At 38.7% G+C, this 19,063-nt stretch overlaps 2 protein-coding genes across 2 annotated transcripts; both read left to right on the top strand.

Annotated features, from left to right (window-relative positions):
• The first annotated feature begins 2,276 nt into the window (after positions 1-2,276).
• Positions 2,277-11,121, top strand: LOC108887077 (mucin-2). The gene is made up of 19 exons (XM_018682254.2): positions 2,277-3,607; positions 3,801-3,970; positions 4,736-4,907; positions 5,058-5,302; positions 5,479-5,662; positions 5,804-6,005; positions 6,103-6,281; positions 6,387-6,456; positions 6,927-7,066; positions 7,141-7,172; positions 7,261-7,423; positions 7,866-7,970; positions 8,092-8,132; positions 8,319-8,441; positions 8,754-8,852; positions 8,956-9,084; positions 9,262-9,301; positions 9,818-9,941; positions 10,116-11,121. The coding sequence occupies exons 1-19, from the start codon at positions 2,980-2,982 to the stop codon at positions 10,285-10,287; spliced, it is 3,018 nt and encodes a 1,005-aa protein (XP_018537770.2). The 5' UTR covers positions 2,277-2,979; the 3' UTR covers positions 10,288-11,121.
• Positions 11,122-13,181: 2,060 nt separating this feature from the next.
• On the top strand, positions 13,182-18,876 carry gtf2h1 (general transcription factor IIH, polypeptide 1). Its single transcript, XM_018682186.2, has 15 exons — positions 13,182-13,367; positions 13,810-13,978; positions 14,063-14,255; positions 14,490-14,655; positions 14,775-14,868; positions 15,139-15,288; positions 15,392-15,471; positions 15,565-15,698; positions 15,776-15,863; positions 15,960-16,048; positions 16,520-16,637; positions 17,094-17,184; positions 17,440-17,555; positions 17,977-18,069; positions 18,151-18,876. Exons 2-15 carry the CDS (start codon positions 13,825-13,827, stop codon positions 18,235-18,237), a joined length of 1,653 nt encoding a protein of 550 aa, XP_018537702.1. The 5' UTR covers positions 13,182-13,367; positions 13,810-13,824; the 3' UTR covers positions 18,238-18,876.
• The last annotated feature ends 187 nt before the right edge of the window (positions 18,877-19,063 follow it).

Here is a 19,063-nt window from a genome sequence, read left to right on the forward strand (position 1 = left end):
AACCCAACCAACCAACAACAACAAAAAAAAAACCCCCCACTACCACCACAACAGCAACAACAACTGAAAATCCCACAACAACCACAAAAATGCTCCCCACCACCACCACAACAACAACCACAGAAACCCCCACTACCACCACACAGCAAACCAAACAAAAAACACACCAAACAGCAACAACAACAATGAAAACACACCCAAAAGCTCACCACCACCACCACCAGCAACAACAACCAGAAACACTACACCCCAACAACAACAGAAACCCACCACCACAACAACAACCACAGAAACCCCACTACCACCACAGAACACCCACCACCCACCCCACAACACCTGCTGGCTGTTTTATTTGTCAGTGGTCAAACTGGACAAGCAATAATTACCCTGACGCTAACCAAGAAGGTGGAGATTATGAGACCATAGACAAAATTACTGATCCAGATCTAAATACTTGCACTGGATCTCTGAAAATAGAATGTAGAGCAAAACAATACAAAGACATACCCTTTGATGAACTAGAAGAAAAAGCGACATGCAACACAACACATGGACTGATCTGTCATAACAAAGACCAAGATACATTTAGATGTTCGAACTATGAAATACGAGCTGCGTGTTGCATTAACATTTGTACTACCACTACAACCCGTGAAACCACCACCACCACCACCACCACCACCACAACAACAACCACAGAAACCCCCACTACCACCACAACAGCAACAACTGAAAATCCCACAACAACCACAAAAATGCTCCCCACCACCACCACAACAACAACCACAGAAACCCCACTACCACCACAACAGCAACAACCACAACAACAGAAACCCCACTACCACCACAACAGCAACAACAACAACTGAAAATCCACAACAACCACAAAAATGCTCCCCACCACCACCACCACCACAACAACAACCACAGAAACCCCCACTACCACCACAACAGCAACAACAACAGAAACCCCACCACCACCACAACAACAACCACAGAAACCCCCACTACCACCACAGAAACACCACCACCACACCCACCACAACACCTGCTGGCTGTTTTATTTGTCAGTGGTCAAACTGGACGAGCAATAATTACCCTGACGCTAACCAAGAAGGTGGAGATTATGAGACCATAGACAAAATTACTGATCCAGATCTAAATACTTGCACTGGATCTCTGAAAATAGAATGTAGAGCAAAACAATACAAAGACATACCATTTGATGAACTAGAAGAAAAAGCGACATGCAACACAACACATGGACTGATCTGTCATAACAAAGACCAAGATACATTTAGATGTTCGAACTATGAAATACGAGCTGCGTGTTGCATTAACATTTGTACTACCACTACAACCCGTGAAACCACCACCACCACCACAACAACAACCACAGAAACCCCCACTACCACCACAACAGCAACAACAACTGAAAATCCCACAACAACCACAAAAATGCTCCCCACCACCACCACAACAACAACCACAGAAACCCCCACTACCACCACAACAGCAACAACCACAACAACAGAAACCCCCACTACCACCACAACAGCAACAACAACAACTGAAAATCCCACAACAACCACAAAAATGCTCCCCACCACCACCACCACCACAACAACAACCACAGAAACCCCCACTACCACCACAACAGCAACAACAACAGAAACCCCCACCACCACCACAACAACAACCACAGAAACCCCCACTACCACCACAGAAACACCCACCACCACACCCACCACAACACCTGCTGGCTGTTTTATTTGTCAGTGGTCAAACTGGACGAGCAATAATTACCCTGACGCTAACCAAGAAGGTGGAGATTATGAGACCATAGACAAAATTACTGATCCAGATCTAAATACTTGCACTGGATCTCTGAAAATAGAATGTAGAGCAAAACAATACAAAGATATACCATTCGATGAACTAGAAGAAAAAGCGACATGCAACACAACACATGGACTGATCTGTCATAACAAAGACCAAGATACATTTAGATGTTCGAACTATGAAATACGAGCTGCGTGTTGCATTAACATTTGTACTAATACTACAACCCCTGAAACCACCACCACCACCACAACAACAACCACAGAAACCCCCACTACCACCACAACAGCAACAACAACTGAAAATCCCACAACAACCACAAAAATGCTCCCCACCACCACCACAACAACAACCACAGAAACCCCCACTACCACCACAACAGCAACAACCACAACAACAGAAACCCCCCACTACCACCTCAACAGCAACAACAACAACTGAAAATCCCACAACAACCACAAAAATGCTCCCCACCACCACCACCACCACAACAACAACCACAGAAACCCCCACTACCACCACAACAGCAACAACAACAACAGAAACCCCCCCACCACCACCACAACAACAACCACAGAAACCCCCACTACCACCACAGAAACACCCACCACCACACCCACCACAACACCTGCTGGCTGTTTTATTTGTCAGTGGTCAAACTGGACGAGCAATAATTACCCTGACGCTAACCAAGAAGGTGGAGATTATGAGACCATAGACAAAATTACTGATCCAGATCTAAATACTTGCACTGGATCTCTGAAAATAGAATGTAGAGCAAAACAATACAAAGATATACCATTCGATGAACTAGAAGAAAAAGCGACATGCAACACAACACATGGACTGATCTGTCATAACAAAGACCAAGATACATTTAGATGTTCGAACTATGAAATACGAGCTGCGTGTTGCATTAACATTTGTACTACCACTACAACCCCTGAAACCACCACCACCACCACAACAACAACCACAGAAACCCCCACTACCACCACAACAGCAACAACAACAACAACAACAACAGAAACCCCCACTACCACCACAACAGCAACAACAACAACAACAACAACAGAAACCCCCACTACCACCACAACAGCAACAACAACAACTGAAAATCCCACAACAACCACAAAAATGCTCCCTACCACCACCACAACAACAACCACAGAAACCCCCACTACCACCACAACAGCAACAACCACAACAACAGAAACCCCCACTACCACCACAACAGCAACAACAACAACTGAAAATCCCACAACAACCACAAAAATGCTCCCCACCACCACCACCACAACAACAACCACAGAAACCCCCACTACCACCACAACAGCAACAACAACAGAAACCCCCACCACCACCACAACAACAACCACAGAAAATCCCACAACAACAACTACTACTACTACTACAGAAAAGCCCACAACCACAGAAAAACCCACAACAACCACAGAAATCCCTATAGTTACAAATTCAAAGTTAACAACAACACAAGCAACAAGACCCCAAGAAAAAATTACTAATGTGACAAAGACAGTCTCAACAACTATAGTAAAGTCCACTACAAGAACAACTGAAAATCCCACAAGCACTACTAAAGAATCACCCTCCACCACCAAAGCAACAACCACAGAAACCCCCACTACCACCACAACTGCAACAACAACAACTGAAAATCCCACAACAACCACAGAAACGCCCACCACCGCAACAACAACGACAACTTGCTTTTGCAAGTACACGGATAAAATATTCTCTCCCGGTAAGTAATATGCTTTTGTTATTACTTGTTGTTCATGTAATTATTACTTACGTCATAACTATACTTTACTTATACTTAATTTCTGATGTTGTTATAAAGAAAATTGTAAACATGCCCTTGTCTTCCTTTTATTTGTATTTGTTTATATCGTCAGTCATTTTTAGATAACTGGCTTGATTTCATTCTCATACAGGTAGCTTCATGTATAATAAGACTGAATCTGGCCGGTGCATCGCTGCTTATTGCTCGTCGACATGCAGTGTTGAGGAGATTGTTAGACCATGTCCCTCCACTACCACACCAACTCCTACCACCACACCTGTTCCCAGAATAGACTGTTATTATCTCAATCCACCCAGAAAGGTATTTGAATTTAGTCACCTACACCTTGTAATTAAAATTCATTATGTACTAACCCTAAACATTAGTCAAAGCTAGTGAAGTTTCACCTTACATAGCTTTGTTTCCAGGGTCTCCACTCTAAGAAAGTCTGAAACAAGGTATTTGATTCCCAAGGTAAAAGTCGGGAGCTTTTATCGCTTAGTCTTCATATTATTGTTGGGTTTTTTTCAGTTCTAAGTTAAAATATCATTAGGAAAATCTGGCAACACTTAGACACTCTAGATTCATGGTGGTGAAATGTCAATAACAGTCAAAACTGTGATGAGGTTCATGATATCTGTGCAGAGGAGATGTTATTAGATGTTGAAATTCTATAGCTTATAATTTTTACATCATTTTTATTGGTGTCTTGTGTGATTCCATGGAGACCGTTAAAGCTCTTCTTCTCAGTGATTGCAGAACATTAGAACAATAGTCATTAGATATTAGAGAAAGGTCTTTAACATGCATGCACCCTGGGAGAGCTATATAACGTGGGCTGCACTGTAAATGAGCACTGCTCCCAGATGCAAAGTGTGCCCCCTTTACAATCATGACTGACTCATTTTAGTTGTTTGTGTGAGAGTAGTGCTCTGTATTCAATCTTTGCACAAGGTCCCTCTAACATGGTGATAGGTATGTAATGACAGCCTTTTCATTTCAGGATTAACAGCCTTCATGTTTATTCTTTTCAATAGTATTTCATTATTGTTATTATTGCTGACAGATCACTTTTATCCTCAACAGGATGGCGAATCCTGGAAGCCAGACGACTGCACCACAAAAACATGTGACAACGGCAGCGTAGTCGAAAGGCGTGTACCATGTCAGCAACAAATCAAACCAAAATGTGAAAATGGGTTTGAACCAGTTAGGGTCTATGATAAAACAGGTTGCTGTTTTCACTATGAGTGCAAATGTAAGTTCAAATAAAAACATTAAAAAAAAAATCACATTCACAAGCAGAATAAAAAAATTCTTAAATACGCAATAGTATTGCAAATATGCTAAATGTAACATGCAACTTTTCATGGATGTATCACTCAGTGCCATTCTCTGATATTTGCAGGTGTTTGCTATGGCTGGGGAGATCCTCATTATGTGACCTTTGATGGCCAATATTACAGCTTCCAGAAAAACTGCACATACGTCCTGGTCAAAGAGATCATTCCCAAATATAATTTTAAGATTCTTATCGACAATGAGAACTGCGATGCCTCTGGAGCTGTGACCTGTACTAAAGCCTTGATCGTGTATTACAAAGACTATGAAATTATTCTAACACAGAAGAGAATCCCAAAGACCGTAAACACGGTAACTACTCTCACAACAAACTATGTCTGCTTATTCTGATTATTTTTACTTGAATATATTGAAAGAAAATGCAGCGATAATCTGAAGAAAATGTTTTGTCTTGTGTCATGTATGGTGAATATGAAGAAACCTGAGGCCTGTTTAGAAAGACTCTGACAAATGTTGTAAATGTTTAGGTGTACATCAACCGCAAGCAGGTATTCCCAACCTACTCTAATGAGGACTTCACCATCACAAGTACAACAATTAAGCTGGTTTTGGAAATCCCAGCAATTAAAGCAGTTGTGCTATTCAAAGGGCTTTCATTCAGCGTTGACTTGCCATTTTCTCTTTTCCACAACAACACTGAGGGGCAGTGTGGTAAGCTGATTGCTTTTAAAATAAACAAGTTACTGCATCTTACACTTATAGATTAAAATTGTGCCTGATTGAATGTGAAAGTACTGATGGATGTACTAAATGTGGGTTGTAATCTGTCATGTTAATATTTATTTTCACAAGGTACCTGCGACAATAAGACGAAAAATGACTGCAGATTACCAAATGGCCAGATTCATCCATCGTGCTCTGTGATGGGACATCACTGGTATGTGCCTGACAAGAAAAAGCCCTATTGTGAGAAGCCACCTCCTACACCAATACCAACATCAAGACCTACACAAACACCCTGCAAACCTGCTATCTGTGAAATTTTGAAGAGCAAGTAAGAATTTAAAGAATAAACATGAGCACATTATGTCAGTTCATCCTGCAGTATCACTTGGAGTAACACCCTACTTTCTTGTAATTTCAACATTAAGGGTGTTTGAGAAATGCCACAAAGTAATCCCACCACAACCCTTGTATGAGGCCTGTAAATTTGACATTTGCCACATGCCAAATTCCACCATGGGTTGTTCCAGTCTGGAGGAGTATGCCACAATGTGTGCTGATGCATCTGTCTGTGTAGCCTGGAGGAATGCTACGAAAGGACAGTGTGGTAGGAGAGTTTTATTTTCAGTAGAACACTAACATTGTTATTTTCAGATCTTAAGAGTACCTATTTGATGAATTTGATGTTTAAAGACACTTTCCCTTATTGTAGAATATAAATGTCCAGAAAATAAAGTCTACAAGCCTTGTGGACCAACTGTTGTACCAACTTGCAATGCAAGGTAATCACTTGATTCTATTTATGGAATATTACAAATTAAATGTTAGCAGTTACAGCTACCTTACCAACTGTGCTCACTGATCTGAAAGCCAATGTCAGAATCATAATATGCTCACAATGACAATGATAACAAGCTGATGTTGAGCAAATATCACTGTCTTACATAACATTTGATCATTTAATCAGAGCTAAAAATATAGTACAGTTAAGGCTGATGGGAATTGGACAAATTCAAATTTTGACAGTGGTGCTCGATGAAGTTAAGCTATTGACAAAGTCATGGCAGTTGATCCATATTAATTGTTGAGACATTTCACCACAAATGTGAACTTCAAGGTGGCACAAGAGGAAAAATCAGGATCATTTGAGGCATTAGGATTCATTCATTCATGACTGCATTGCATTATACACATCATTTTATTTCTGAAATTATTGTGTGTGTTTTTCACCATCAAATGTCTTCATGTTTAGATACAATGAGAAGTATGTACAACCATACCCGGGGGAGAAGGCCAACCAGATCGCAGATTATAATCGTTTTGTTGAGGGATGCTTCTGCCCAGAGGGGATGACTTTGTTCAGTTCAAAGTCTAACATCTGTGTTGCCTCCTGTAAGATAATTTTCTATCTAATTCTTTGTAAATGAATGAATGCACAAGTAAACTCATTGTTTTTATTGTTGAAGGTTGCACTGGACCTGATGGCCAACCTAAACAGGTAAATGCTACATTACATGAATAATTTTCATTGTTCACAGTGTACTTGTTGCTGTTACAACAATAATTCTGTTCAATCACTCAAACAGTCTGGAGAGACTTGGCAGAGTGGATGTCAGCAGTGTAATTGTGATGAGGATGGTGTTCAGTGTGAGCCTCGCACATGTCCCACTCAAAAACCTGTTACCTGTACTGAGGAAGGTGAGGTGCTGGTGAACCGCACAGTGGACTGCTGTGAGACACTGACATGTGGTAAGTAATTTAGAATACTACTCCTACATCTGCTGATATAATGTTTTGACAGAAACAGGAAGGATGGTTAAAGGATTCTGTTTTTTTTGTGTGTTTGTTTGTTTTTGTTTAAAGATCAGTGAAATCATCAGGAGGAACCCTACTACTCAGCATTTTAGAGCATGACCCAAACTAAAATAATAAGAATAAAATAAGGATATTTGGCCTAGTCTTTGCTGCATTGATTTGATTACCTTGTCTTTCATGAGTCAGACTTTCTACAGATGTCAAATCCTTTCCTAAATTCTAACTGTGAATTAGGATATGTGTTACAAACAATCACCTATTTTCCATCTATCATCTTTGTAATCTCAGTTACTGTATCTAGCAATTGTTGGTAATCTTGGTTTCATTTTATTTTACACTCACCCACCTCTGAAACATCTGACCTTTCAACCAACAGAATGTTATAAGAGTCGCTGTTCCTTGCCATCACAGAAGTGTGATCTGGGATTTGAGCTGAAGATCCACTTGTCAAATGATCGTTGCTGCCCTACTTACAGCTGTGGTAAGTTCTGTATAACAGGTTCATAAACATTTACTTGCAGTATTAGTGTGTGACAGACTTACAAACTAAACTAAGCATAAGGCTTTGATAGGATCATCATTGTTTCCATTTTTTTTTCTAGTACCCAAAGACGTCTGTGTCTTCAATGATACTGAGTACAAGGTAAGAAATAATATACGGCAAATATTGTATGCTGTTAAAAGTGTACTTATTTGTGTAAATTCTTACTGCAGCTCTTTAAATATGAAAAATAAAATTTATGTTGAATATATTGCACCATTCTTCTGTATTTTGTTTTGCTGGCATTTATATAAAATTGTCTCAGACTCTACATTTTGTTGTTCACAGCCCAGTATGGAGTTCTCCAAAAGCCTATGTGAAAGATGCCACTGTACTGATTCTCAGGATCCTAACAGCAAGTTGAAGAAAATTACGTGTCATGAGATCAAGTGTCTCCTCCAGTGTCCTGAGGTACTTTTTTATGGAAATATTATTATATTTTTTTTCATCTGAATTAGAAGCCAGTAGAGTTATATATTGTGTTGTTAATGTGTAGAGTTTGTTATTTACATGTACCTGATGATTATTTTATAGATCAGTTTGGTGCATCTGGGTGTTAACTTATGATAGCAATGCTTATCAAGTAAATACAAAGCTGATATTTTTCACATATCCACGTCATGTTTACTATAGAGTTATGTAGATCATTAGTTTAATTTTCTCAGGTTTGAGACATCTCATCTTTCTGATTGACCGTATTGATTTGTGCATTTTTTCAAATAGAGCCATGTGTATAAACCCCAACCGGGACAGTGTTGTGGGTCATGTATACCTACAAGCTGTGTTTTGGAGATCCCAGGCTCGACTCCGTTAATTATTCCTGTAAGTACAATGTAATGCAAACGTCAATGACAGTAACATTAAATTGTGGTACTAGTTAGAATTGTTTATGTTTACTAACTGACCTCTTGTACACTGCTAACAGCCTTCACAGTCTTGGTCACCACCAGGTGACAACTGCACCAAGTATGATTGCCAGAAGGTGAAGGATGAGTTTATACTTTCTAAAAACCACATAACATGTCCTGAATTTGATCCAAAGAACTGCATTCCTGTGAGTATCCACGCCTGAAAGGAGCATAAATTCTCATTTCTAAATACTTTGTTAATAACTCTGAACTGAACTGGGTCCAGTTTTTCTACTTCTTCATTTTTACAACTGACTTGTGATTGTATATTTGTCAGTGTTGTATATTTGCATACTTTACATTCCATATTGTCTATATTACAGGGAACTGAACAAACTGACATGAATGGTTGTTGCAAAACCTGTAAGTATCAGTCGATAAAATCAAATTAGAATGTATTTTTCCGTTACTTTTCTTTGAAATGCAGTTGTACATAAAAGTAGATCTTTGTGGATTTCATCCACAACTTGTAAAATTAATAAAAATTCTTAATCAGGATACTTCCTTTGGCAAGTGAGCTCTTAGTGAATACTAAATGTTTTTAAGTGAAGAGGTTTATTTTTTCTACCATCCACTGTTTCCATGTCTCACGTGTGTGAGATCATTAGTGGCAAAAGACAACGTATCCAAGATAAATGACCTCAGACTCATATTTAAAGGCTCATTTTGGAAACATATTTGTGGTTAGTCTAAATCTATAATGCTGTTTTTATATAAACAGTCTGACCAGAATACATTTGTAATGCTAAACCTTTCCATTCCTCTCCACACATCAGATTCTTTATTATATTTTGTCACTGAAATTATAATGTACCTGCAGTTGTGTGCTACGTGGATTTTTATAGAAAAATGAAAAAACAATTCATGTGTGATTCACAGGTATTCCTCGTTCCAACTGTCAAAAGAAGACAAACACCACCTATCTGCGGATAAAGAACTGTAAGTCAGTTGAACCAGTGGAAATTACAGCCTGTGAAGGATCCTGTGGACCGTCATCATCAATGTGAGATTTAATAGATTTATTAGTACATATGGGGGATGTACAGTTCAGAGCATTTGCTCAGACATGCTAAAATCACCTTTTAAAATTAATTGGGAATAGCAATGGCAGGATAAATGTTTGTTTACAAAGGACAACAGCTGACCAACCTGATCCTGTCTGAAACTTTATTTACAGGTACTCTGCAGAGAGCAACAGTTTCATGCATCACTGCACATGCTGTCAAGAAATGGCCACCAGTAAGAAGAAGGTGGAAATGAAGTGCACTGATGGCAAAGAGATGACACACTTCTACATTTCAGTTGATAAGTGTGGTTGCCAGGAATGTACTGAAAACACCAAAGGCTAACATAAACATTTTAAGACTGAAAACTAACCTGACTAAAATACTCTTATAAACTTTAATATTTCCTCTCCAAAAACTGTTAGAGAATCAAGACTCAATATGTGAAAACCAGCAGAGACACACCTCTGAGCATTAGCTGAAAGCACGTACCTGAGAACAGTCCAATACAAGATATATTAGAGCAAATTAGTAAAATGCTTAAAACAGCAGTCTGAAAGGCTTCTCTTCCAGTGAGAGAATTACTTTGAGCTGTTACACCTTCATATTTTATGTCAGCAATGCTAAATGGTGATAAAATGTTTCCTACACTTCTGGACACTGAACCTTTGAACTTTCAGAATACCTGTCATTATTTTCTCATTTATTGTCAGGGAGCCAGGTCCAGATAGTTCCTCATGAGGACAGAACATATTGGTGTTGTTGTCTCTTTTAGCCTTTTGAAGAGGTGGTTCCTTTGTCCAAACTTTATGATATGGTGTTTCCAGGTTTCGAGGGTTTTCCTTTTATTCTAAATGACTTGAGAGATAAAAGACACGTAACTGACCTCAAACATACATGACATCCCAGTAATATTTCAACATTCTTTGCCATGGAAAAAGAGATAGTATGTTTTATCTTTGTAGTAAAATGTGGAAGATTCAAAACATGGATTTGAATGTTAAATGATTATTGATCATCACCTCTAACAGAACCATCAACATTAATCATCTTATTATTTATTGAATATGTGCAAAGCAATGAGTGTAAAGATTTTTCAGGCTTTTTCCAACATCTGATGTGTCACATCTGTTACATCTTAATGTCTTCAATGTCATTAAAACTCACAGGCATACCGATGATCATGTCTTCTGATTTTTATTTCTTGTGTATTTCTTATGTAGATTTGACTTGATGTGTTTAAAAGACACATTTTTGGCATTAAGCAGAATTCAATAATTTCAAGAAAAATTAACTTTTGCTTTCCTGAGGCTGTTTCATAATTCATCAGCTCTAGAATATATTTTTCTGCAATTGACACAGCCATGCAGTGGATTTAAGAATACTACACACTGATATGGAATAGCAGATTTTTGAGAAATAAAGACAGAAACAACAACATAAATGTCAGACCTTATCCCCCTCAATATCTCCACTCCAGATACCATCTAGACTAGGACAAAAATTCCATTAAATTTTTGGGAATCCTTCTGCCTATAGACATATCAAAACTAGAAATTAACTACAACCCCCTCAAAAAAGAAATTACAGCAGATATCAATAGATGGAACTTAATTCCTTACCTAAATATCAGTTCTCATATAGATTCAGTAAAAATCTATATTTTACCAAGACTTTTATATCTATTTCACTCGATATCAATTGAGAAACCAGAACAGTATTTTTGAGAATGGGATAAAATACTCTCCACATTTATATGGGCAGGGAAGAAGCCAAGAATAAAATATAAAACTCTACAACTACCAAAGGAGAAAGGTGAATTAGCCCTCCCATGTTTGAGAGATTATTATAGAGCAGTTCAAATTTGGTCACTAGTGGGATGGTGTACACCAAATTATAGATTGAAATGGAAAGACATAGAAATAGCAATGGGGAGTGGATTACCAGTTAATAATTTGAATGGCGATCCCTCATTAAGTAATCATCTCTCAGACCTTAAAAATCCATGGATGGCTCACTAACAACATAGAATAAAACAGTTAAAAGGTACCGATTGAGGAAAGGGGCCGAAATATTTAAATGGTTTGCATATGATCCAGATTTTATGCCCAAAAATTATGACACAAGGTTCAAAAATTGGACAGAAAATGGGCTTACAGCATACTGCACACTTAGATCAGGATACAGTTTTGAGCTTCCAGGACCTTAAAGGAAAATTTGGTCTACAAAATTAAGATCATTTTAGATATTTACAAATCAGAGATTTGTAAATCTTCTGGGAGGGAATAAATTGTCAACATTTTTCAAAGGGCCTGCAAGAATGCTACCTTCCAGAAAACAATATCTAAACTATGTTCAGCCCTCCAAAACCTTAAAAGTGGTCATACTCTGGATATTAAGGCAAGACAGGAAGCAGAGGGAGGTCTCACAGTTTCACAGGAGGAGTGGGGCAGGATCTGCAGACAACAGTGGACAGTGACAAGCTCCGCCTCCTGTAGGGAATTCAGCTGGAAATATGTGACTTGATTCTTTTGTATTCCAGCACAAAAGCCCAACTATTCAAATCAGACTACCTGTTGGAGGTCCTGTGGAAACACATTAGCAACTCATTTTCATTTCATTGCCCTGCCTCTGTGGCTCCATTCTGAAGAGATATCCATGGGGTCCTGGAGGCCGTTTTTAAAAGGAAAATGTTCTTTGATTTTAAAGTCATGTACCTTTGTGATTTGGACAGACTTGAATACACAAAACAGGATAAATACCTATTGAGGGTGTTGTTAGTGGGGTGCAAAAAGGCCACCAATAATTGATTGAAGAAAGACAAACCAACAATAAATGAGTGGATTGATATAGTTTATAATATATACACAATGGAGAGAATATATATGCTGATATATATATATATACACACACACACACACACTGGATGCAAGACGGGAAGCATATATATATATATATATATATATATATATATATATATATATATATATATATATAAAATTTTATAAAAATAAATAAACAAAATAATTTCTAAATACAAAGTATATTATATATATATATATATTTTAATATGCCCATGTTTGCATAAAATGCTATTTCGATGTGCTATTTCAATATAGTATAACATCATAATTAATAACTGTAGCATTAGTAGTGGTTGATTTAGTAATTCGGTTAAACTTCACTGAGATCGTCTGGCACTGGCGGAACTCTTTCTTTACCGCTTTATCCCAACGGAACGTTTTTAATGTAACACTCAGTTTGGCAGTCATGTCGGCGCTGAAGTCAGGGTGCCCAGTATTAGAGTAGTCAAAATTCAGTTTAAAATTACAAATTCAGAAATTCTTATACTCGAGCATACATTATTTTGAGATTATGTGTTGAAGGAAGGCGAGGTATTCGCTGAAGTGTTGGTTTATTTTGAGGTAAAGTAAGTTTACTGGCGACTTCTCCCTCAGGCTCATTCTCTTCTTGACTGTTAACGGCAGCTAACTGGTTAGCTAAGTTGACTTGATAAAATCGTCAACGCAACAGTGGCTTGTTTGATAATGACATTATCTAGCAGAGGATGAAGGCGCTTTAGGAAACAGGACATAAATTCAGGACGCTGTCGTGCCACCAGCTACATTTGTTCGTGTTTGTATCTCATCCAAAGTGCTTCATGTCTTAGTGTAATGTAGATTAATGTGAATTCTGCACCAGTCAAGTAACGACTCAGTGGTTTTGTCATAGCGTTAAATAGAAGTTTATAAGGTGAAACACATTTCTTTTTAATGTCCTGTTGATCTTTTAATCTGTGAGACAATATCCAGTTTACAAGAACACGATTATTAATGAGGTTCATCGACAGTTTGTCTGTTTTCTCAGTTCTGTGTTTGGGCCATGGCATCACTATCAGAGGAGGTGCTGCTGGTGGTGAAAAAGGTTCGCCAGAGGAAACAGGATGGCACACTTTATCTGATGGCTGAACGTATAGCCTGGGGTCCAGAGGGCAAGGACCGCTTCACAGTCAGCCACCTATATGCAGATATTCGCTGTGAGTAATGGATACCACCAGGTTACATCTAGTGCAGCAATATTGATGTGTTGGTGATGGTGCTCTCATCTCTTCTCTGCACAGGTCAGAAGATCAGCCCAGATGGTAAAGCCAAAGTTCAGCTCCAGCTGGTCCTTCACACCGGTGAGAGTACCACATTCCACTTTGCCAATGAGAGCAGTGCACTGAAAGACAGAGAAGCTGCGAAGGAACTGCTGCAGCAGCTTCTGCCCAAGTTCAAGAAGAAAGCCAACAAGGAGCTGGAGGAGAAAAACAGGTGAGACTCAGCTGTTTTCACTCTAATAGTCTTTAGAGTATAAGTCTGGTAATACTAAATAGTTTTTTATTTTATTGTCAACAAATTGCATGTAAAGACCAAAACGAGACTTAATATGAAATGAACAATTCTCATGTTGACATTACTAAAGAGGTTTAGGCAAATCATTCATCATTTGAACGAAAAGTAACGATGATCATCATTAAAATATTATTATGCTATTTTCTCCTTTAGGATGCTTCAAGAAGATCCAGTGCTTTTCCAGTTATACAAAGATCTGGTGGTGAGCCAGGTGATCAGTGCTGAGGAATTCTGGGCCAACAGGTTAGGGGGCGTAAACAACACAGACCCCACACTATTCAACAACAAACAAGAAGTTGGTATATCTGGAGCCTTTCTTGTGAGTAAATTACAGTTACCAACCTAATTGTAAATCTTCATAACTGTTTAATTACTTGCAACTTAAGCATTAACAATGTACTATTAAATGCCAACAGAAGTCTTTTTTGTGTATTACAGGCAGACATTAGACCTCAGACAGATGGCTGCAATGGCTTGAGATATAATCTGACAGCTGACATTATTGAATCCATCTTCAGAACATACCCAGCAGGTAAACATTTACATCTCCACTTTGAAGTTAACAAAGCAACAGTATTGGTACACAAGGAAAAAGCTGCCACAAGGTCAGATTTTCATTTCAACTAAAGATCACAACAGTGATTTTATAGATGAACACTCTGTCATCAGAGAGGAACTAATGGTGAAATCAACTGTATTTTCCTCAGCTAGTAAACCCCAGTGACTCTTATTAAGTGTGGAACTGATGATACATACAAGGTTGAACCAAGTATATTTATATCAACTTGTATTATATTTGCAGTGAAGCAGAAGTATAGTGAAAATGTGCCTCATAACCTGACGGAAAAGGAGTTCTGGACCCGCTTTTTCCAGTCCCATTATTTTCACAGAGACCGCATCAACACAGGAACACAGGATATCTTCTCAGAGTGTGCCAAGCAGGATGAAAAGGGTAGGAGAATTTTCAGCACATGTGTTATTTCATTACTGCAAAGTAAACTGCTGAGCAACAAGTCTGTTTTCAAGTGTTAAAGTTTTAAGTCTGTTTCATGCAGGGTTGAAGTCACTGGTGGTTCAAGGGGTGAAGAATCCTTTGGTTGACCTCCTGTCATTGGAGGATAAAACCTTGGACGAGGTGAGATTTAGTGAGATGATGAGCCAACTCAGTAATCTTTCACTTGTGTAGTTTTCTTCTTTCGCTTCATCCATGGTATTTTCTGGGACACAGGGGTATGGAGTTAGCACAACACAACCCTCAACTTCCAATGCAAACAGGACGGTGAAGGAAAGCAGCAACTATGCCATTATAAAGCGGTTCAACCATCACAGTGCCATGGTGCTGGCAGCAGGCTCACGCAAGGGGTAAAGAAAATACATTTTTAAAACTTGACCCACTCAGTGTGTTCATCCTTTTGCTTAACTGCATCATGTTTTTACAGGGAAACACCAGCTGACCAAGCAAGTGAGACAAGCAGCACAGATGGAAACTCAAGGGATTCGGACTTCTTTCAACCTCCTGTAAAGAAGGTATGATGGCTCTGTTGCTATAGAAAAATGTCCAAAATTCAGTTGTTCCTCTTTAACAGATCTACTGATTTTTTTTCTGTTGGCAACCTTTCTTAGGTTAAATTACAAGAAGCCATAGAGTATGAGGATCTGCAAAGGGAAAACAGACCAAAAACAGTTGCACTGAACCTCAAGAAGTCTGACAGGTACAGTTTGTCCTCCTTTTATTGTTGTTTTTTCATGTTTGTACCTTACTGTGTAACTTGTTTTTAACTCCAAATAGCATGGATTACTTATACAGTTTTTTAGATGAACACTTTTGTCTAAAAACCTATCAAAATTATAGGTTGACAGGCAGGAATGGAAATAGCTTATTTTGTTTGCTAGGCTCATCTGTTGTCAGTGGGTCTCACTTCCTCTGGACGGAGAGCACACTTTGTACTGTTTCACAATAGATTTGCTATTTCATTTGAAAGGTCAGAGTCACAGATTTCCTCTGTGTTAAAGTTCCTGCCACTGGCTTTAACTCAAACCTGATTGTCATTTCAGGACAAGTGAATGAATGTATAAGTCTCAAGTAGAATATGATAGGTTGCTTTTCTGTTTTGCGGCTATCACTTTTTAGCCTTTGGATGTGTTGTAATATAATATCTCTCTCCTCTCTCTCTGTTCATAAGGTATGCTCATGGTCCTGTGCCACTTCAGTCCCAACAGTATACAACAAGCCAGGATATCATCAACTCCGTCAACTACATCCGGCATGAGATGGCCAATTACAAACCCAACCTCACTCAGGTTAGATCAGACAACTATTTCCCTACAACTTTACCATGTGTTGTTTTGGTTGAAGGATGATGTAAAAATTATTGACATCAGATCTTCACAGGTGTTTCTAACTCTCCTATGGTTGACATATTCACCAGAATGTAATCAGGTCGGCTGCTGTCTTCACACAAGTGCACAGCCTCTGTTGTGATTCAGCAGTCACTGACCTTAGACAAAGATGAACGATCATCTGAGCTGGATGATGAATGGCTTAAACAGTAAAGAAGTCTAACAACAACAACAACGTGTTCTTGGGTTAAAATCAGGAGGCTTGTTCCCTCTAGTCACACACCTCTAGGTTTCACACCTTTTGTGAGCATTCAAATTATCCAGTTTAATTTCTTCTTAAAAGTCAGGGATATGTACATTGTTTAAAAATATGTATGTTTCCTTCGAAGTGTTTCACAACAGTAACACTCTGTGCAGGTGGTGTCCAGCACAGCAGCCAGTTCTGCCATTGTAGCGCTTTCTCCAGGTGGTGTCCTCATGCAGGCAGGAGCACAGCAAGCCATAAATCGTAAGTGTGTTTTTGTGCAACCATTAGATGACAATTAATGCTTACCATGAAAGTTTGTTATCAGTGGGTGCCTGTAGCGCATCTGCTGAGGAATACGCTGAACATGAAGTTCTCTCCCTGATGTTTTCTGGTTGAACTGAACCATTAATCAATTGTGTCAACTTGAATCTTATCTTGAAAATGGCAGCATGCTCTATCTCATAGCTTTATGTGAATAATTTGACTTTTCATTTTGTGTTTTTCTTTTTTTTTCAGAGATGGTACCCAGTGAGGTTCAAGGAGAGTTGAAGCACCTTTATGTAGCTGCTGGAGAGTTATTGAGACACTTTTGGTCCTGTTTCCCTGTGAACACACCATTTTTGGAGGAAAAGGTGATTAATATTACCTTTATTGGAGTAAATGATTATTGTCACCTGTGTTAGTCTCTTATTCTCTGCCTTGTTACCATGTGTTGTTACGATAACAACAACAAAATCAATTAGCACTTCTAATAGTGCATATGATCAATCATCAGCTTTTCTGTGTGGTTAACAGTGTAGGCAATAGAGGCTATATTTCATAGATATTTCATACATATTTACACAGCCAATTTTGTGTTTCATATTTACCTAACTTAAATTAATTGTAGGTATTTGTTTTCACTTGGATATTACTATATATTCTTCTCTTGATCAGTGCCAAAAAATACTTTTCACATCCACTGTGAAACTAAACTGGCCACCCATAAGCTACACCCAATTCCAGCCACACCACAATTTTTCTGTTTTTTCTGATCTTGTTCTTTTCATACAGGTGATAAAAATGAAGTCAAACCTTGAGAGATTTCAGATGACCAAGCTTTGTCCTTTTCAGGATAAGATTCAGCGCCAGTACTTAAGTACAAATGTAAGTCTCCAAGGTTTTAATTATGACACATTGACTTCTACACGGTGGCATTTATATTAAATCTCTTTGACGTTCAAATAGCTCACAGGGCACTTGGAGGAGATGTTGCAGACAGCCTACAACAAGTTCCACATCTGGCAAACCCGTCGGATGATGAGGAAAACCTGAGGTTAGATGGTTTGTCAAAAAAGAGGATAAGGAAGACATTAAAGTATATGGACAAATGACCTGTGAAGGTCCTCCAGACTGCTGTGAAGAGGCAACAGACCACAGCCTGATGGGACATAGTCCACAGAGGCTTAATGATAGGGATATAGATGGACGCTGCTACATCCCGAAATGTTCAACAGAGACTAACTGCATCTCAGTCACAAATAACTGTAATTAGTTTCTTTCTCTTTAGTTTGTGTTTTGTCAGTGGTTAAAAATGGTGTAAGATGACCAAATTTCAGATGGAAATCAGAAAAAAGGCTCTCAGGACAACAGGCTGAGGTGTGAGATGCAAGCAGAGGACTGCCAACACGTGTTTCATCAGTGCACAGAGCGGAGGGAGAGGGAGCTCGGACTTTACAAGGAGCCACCTCTGAACACTGGCTCAATTTGTGGAACAATGTTCCAGAAAATCTGAGGCAAAAAGGAGGAAGTGAATATAGCAATACTGTAAAGGCATTTCACACTCGAGTGCATTAGTGTGTGTGACTCAAATCACACTGTCACTGGTTTGTAATGTCTGCACCTTCTGTCTGCACTGAAGACAAAAATGTAACTGAAATAAAGTGAGGCGTAAAGCTTTTGTTCATGCCACTGTCTGCACATGACTGTAGTATTTCATTTAATCCATTCACCTCCACTTACATGTGTTTTTAGTCAGTCACCTTAGTTCTACAGGGTGTGGTTTTTTCTGCTGTGGTATTTTATAAACTACAGCATATGGAGCTGTGTTTATTGTTGCTTTTTCAAATGCCTAGGTGCCTTTTGATACTATTCAGAGATG

This window comes from Lates calcarifer, linkage group LG10, assembly GCF_001640805.2.
Source record: "Lates calcarifer isolate ASB-BC8 linkage group LG10, TLL_Latcal_v3, whole genome shotgun sequence".
Classification (NCBI taxonomy): domain Eukaryota; kingdom Metazoa; phylum Chordata; class Actinopteri; family Centropomidae; genus Lates; species Lates calcarifer.

Excerpts from the sequence above, each read along its gene's own strand:
- LOC108887077 (XM_018682254.2), top strand. The coding sequence starts at position 2,980 with ATGCTCCCTACCACCACCACAACAACAACCACAGAAACCCCCACTACC. Across the intron at positions 7,173-7,260 it reads CTGATGGCCAACCTAAACAG|TCTGGAGAGACTTGGCAGAG; the intron begins GTAAATGCTACA and ends TCACTCAAACAG. Across the intron at positions 9,085-9,261 it reads ATCCAAAGAACTGCATTCCT|GGAACTGAACAAACTGACAT; the intron begins GTGAGTATCCAC and ends TCTATATTACAG.
- gtf2h1 (XM_018682186.2), top strand. The coding sequence starts at position 13,825 with ATGGCATCACTATCAGAGGAGGTGCTGCTGGTGGTGAAAAAGGTTCGC. Across the intron at positions 17,556-17,976 it reads CACCATTTTTGGAGGAAAAG|GTGATAAAAATGAAGTCAAA; the intron begins GTGATTAATATT and ends CTTTTCATACAG. Across the intron at positions 18,070-18,150 it reads GCCAGTACTTAAGTACAAAT|CTCACAGGGCACTTGGAGGA; the intron begins GTAAGTCTCCAA and ends ACGTTCAAATAG.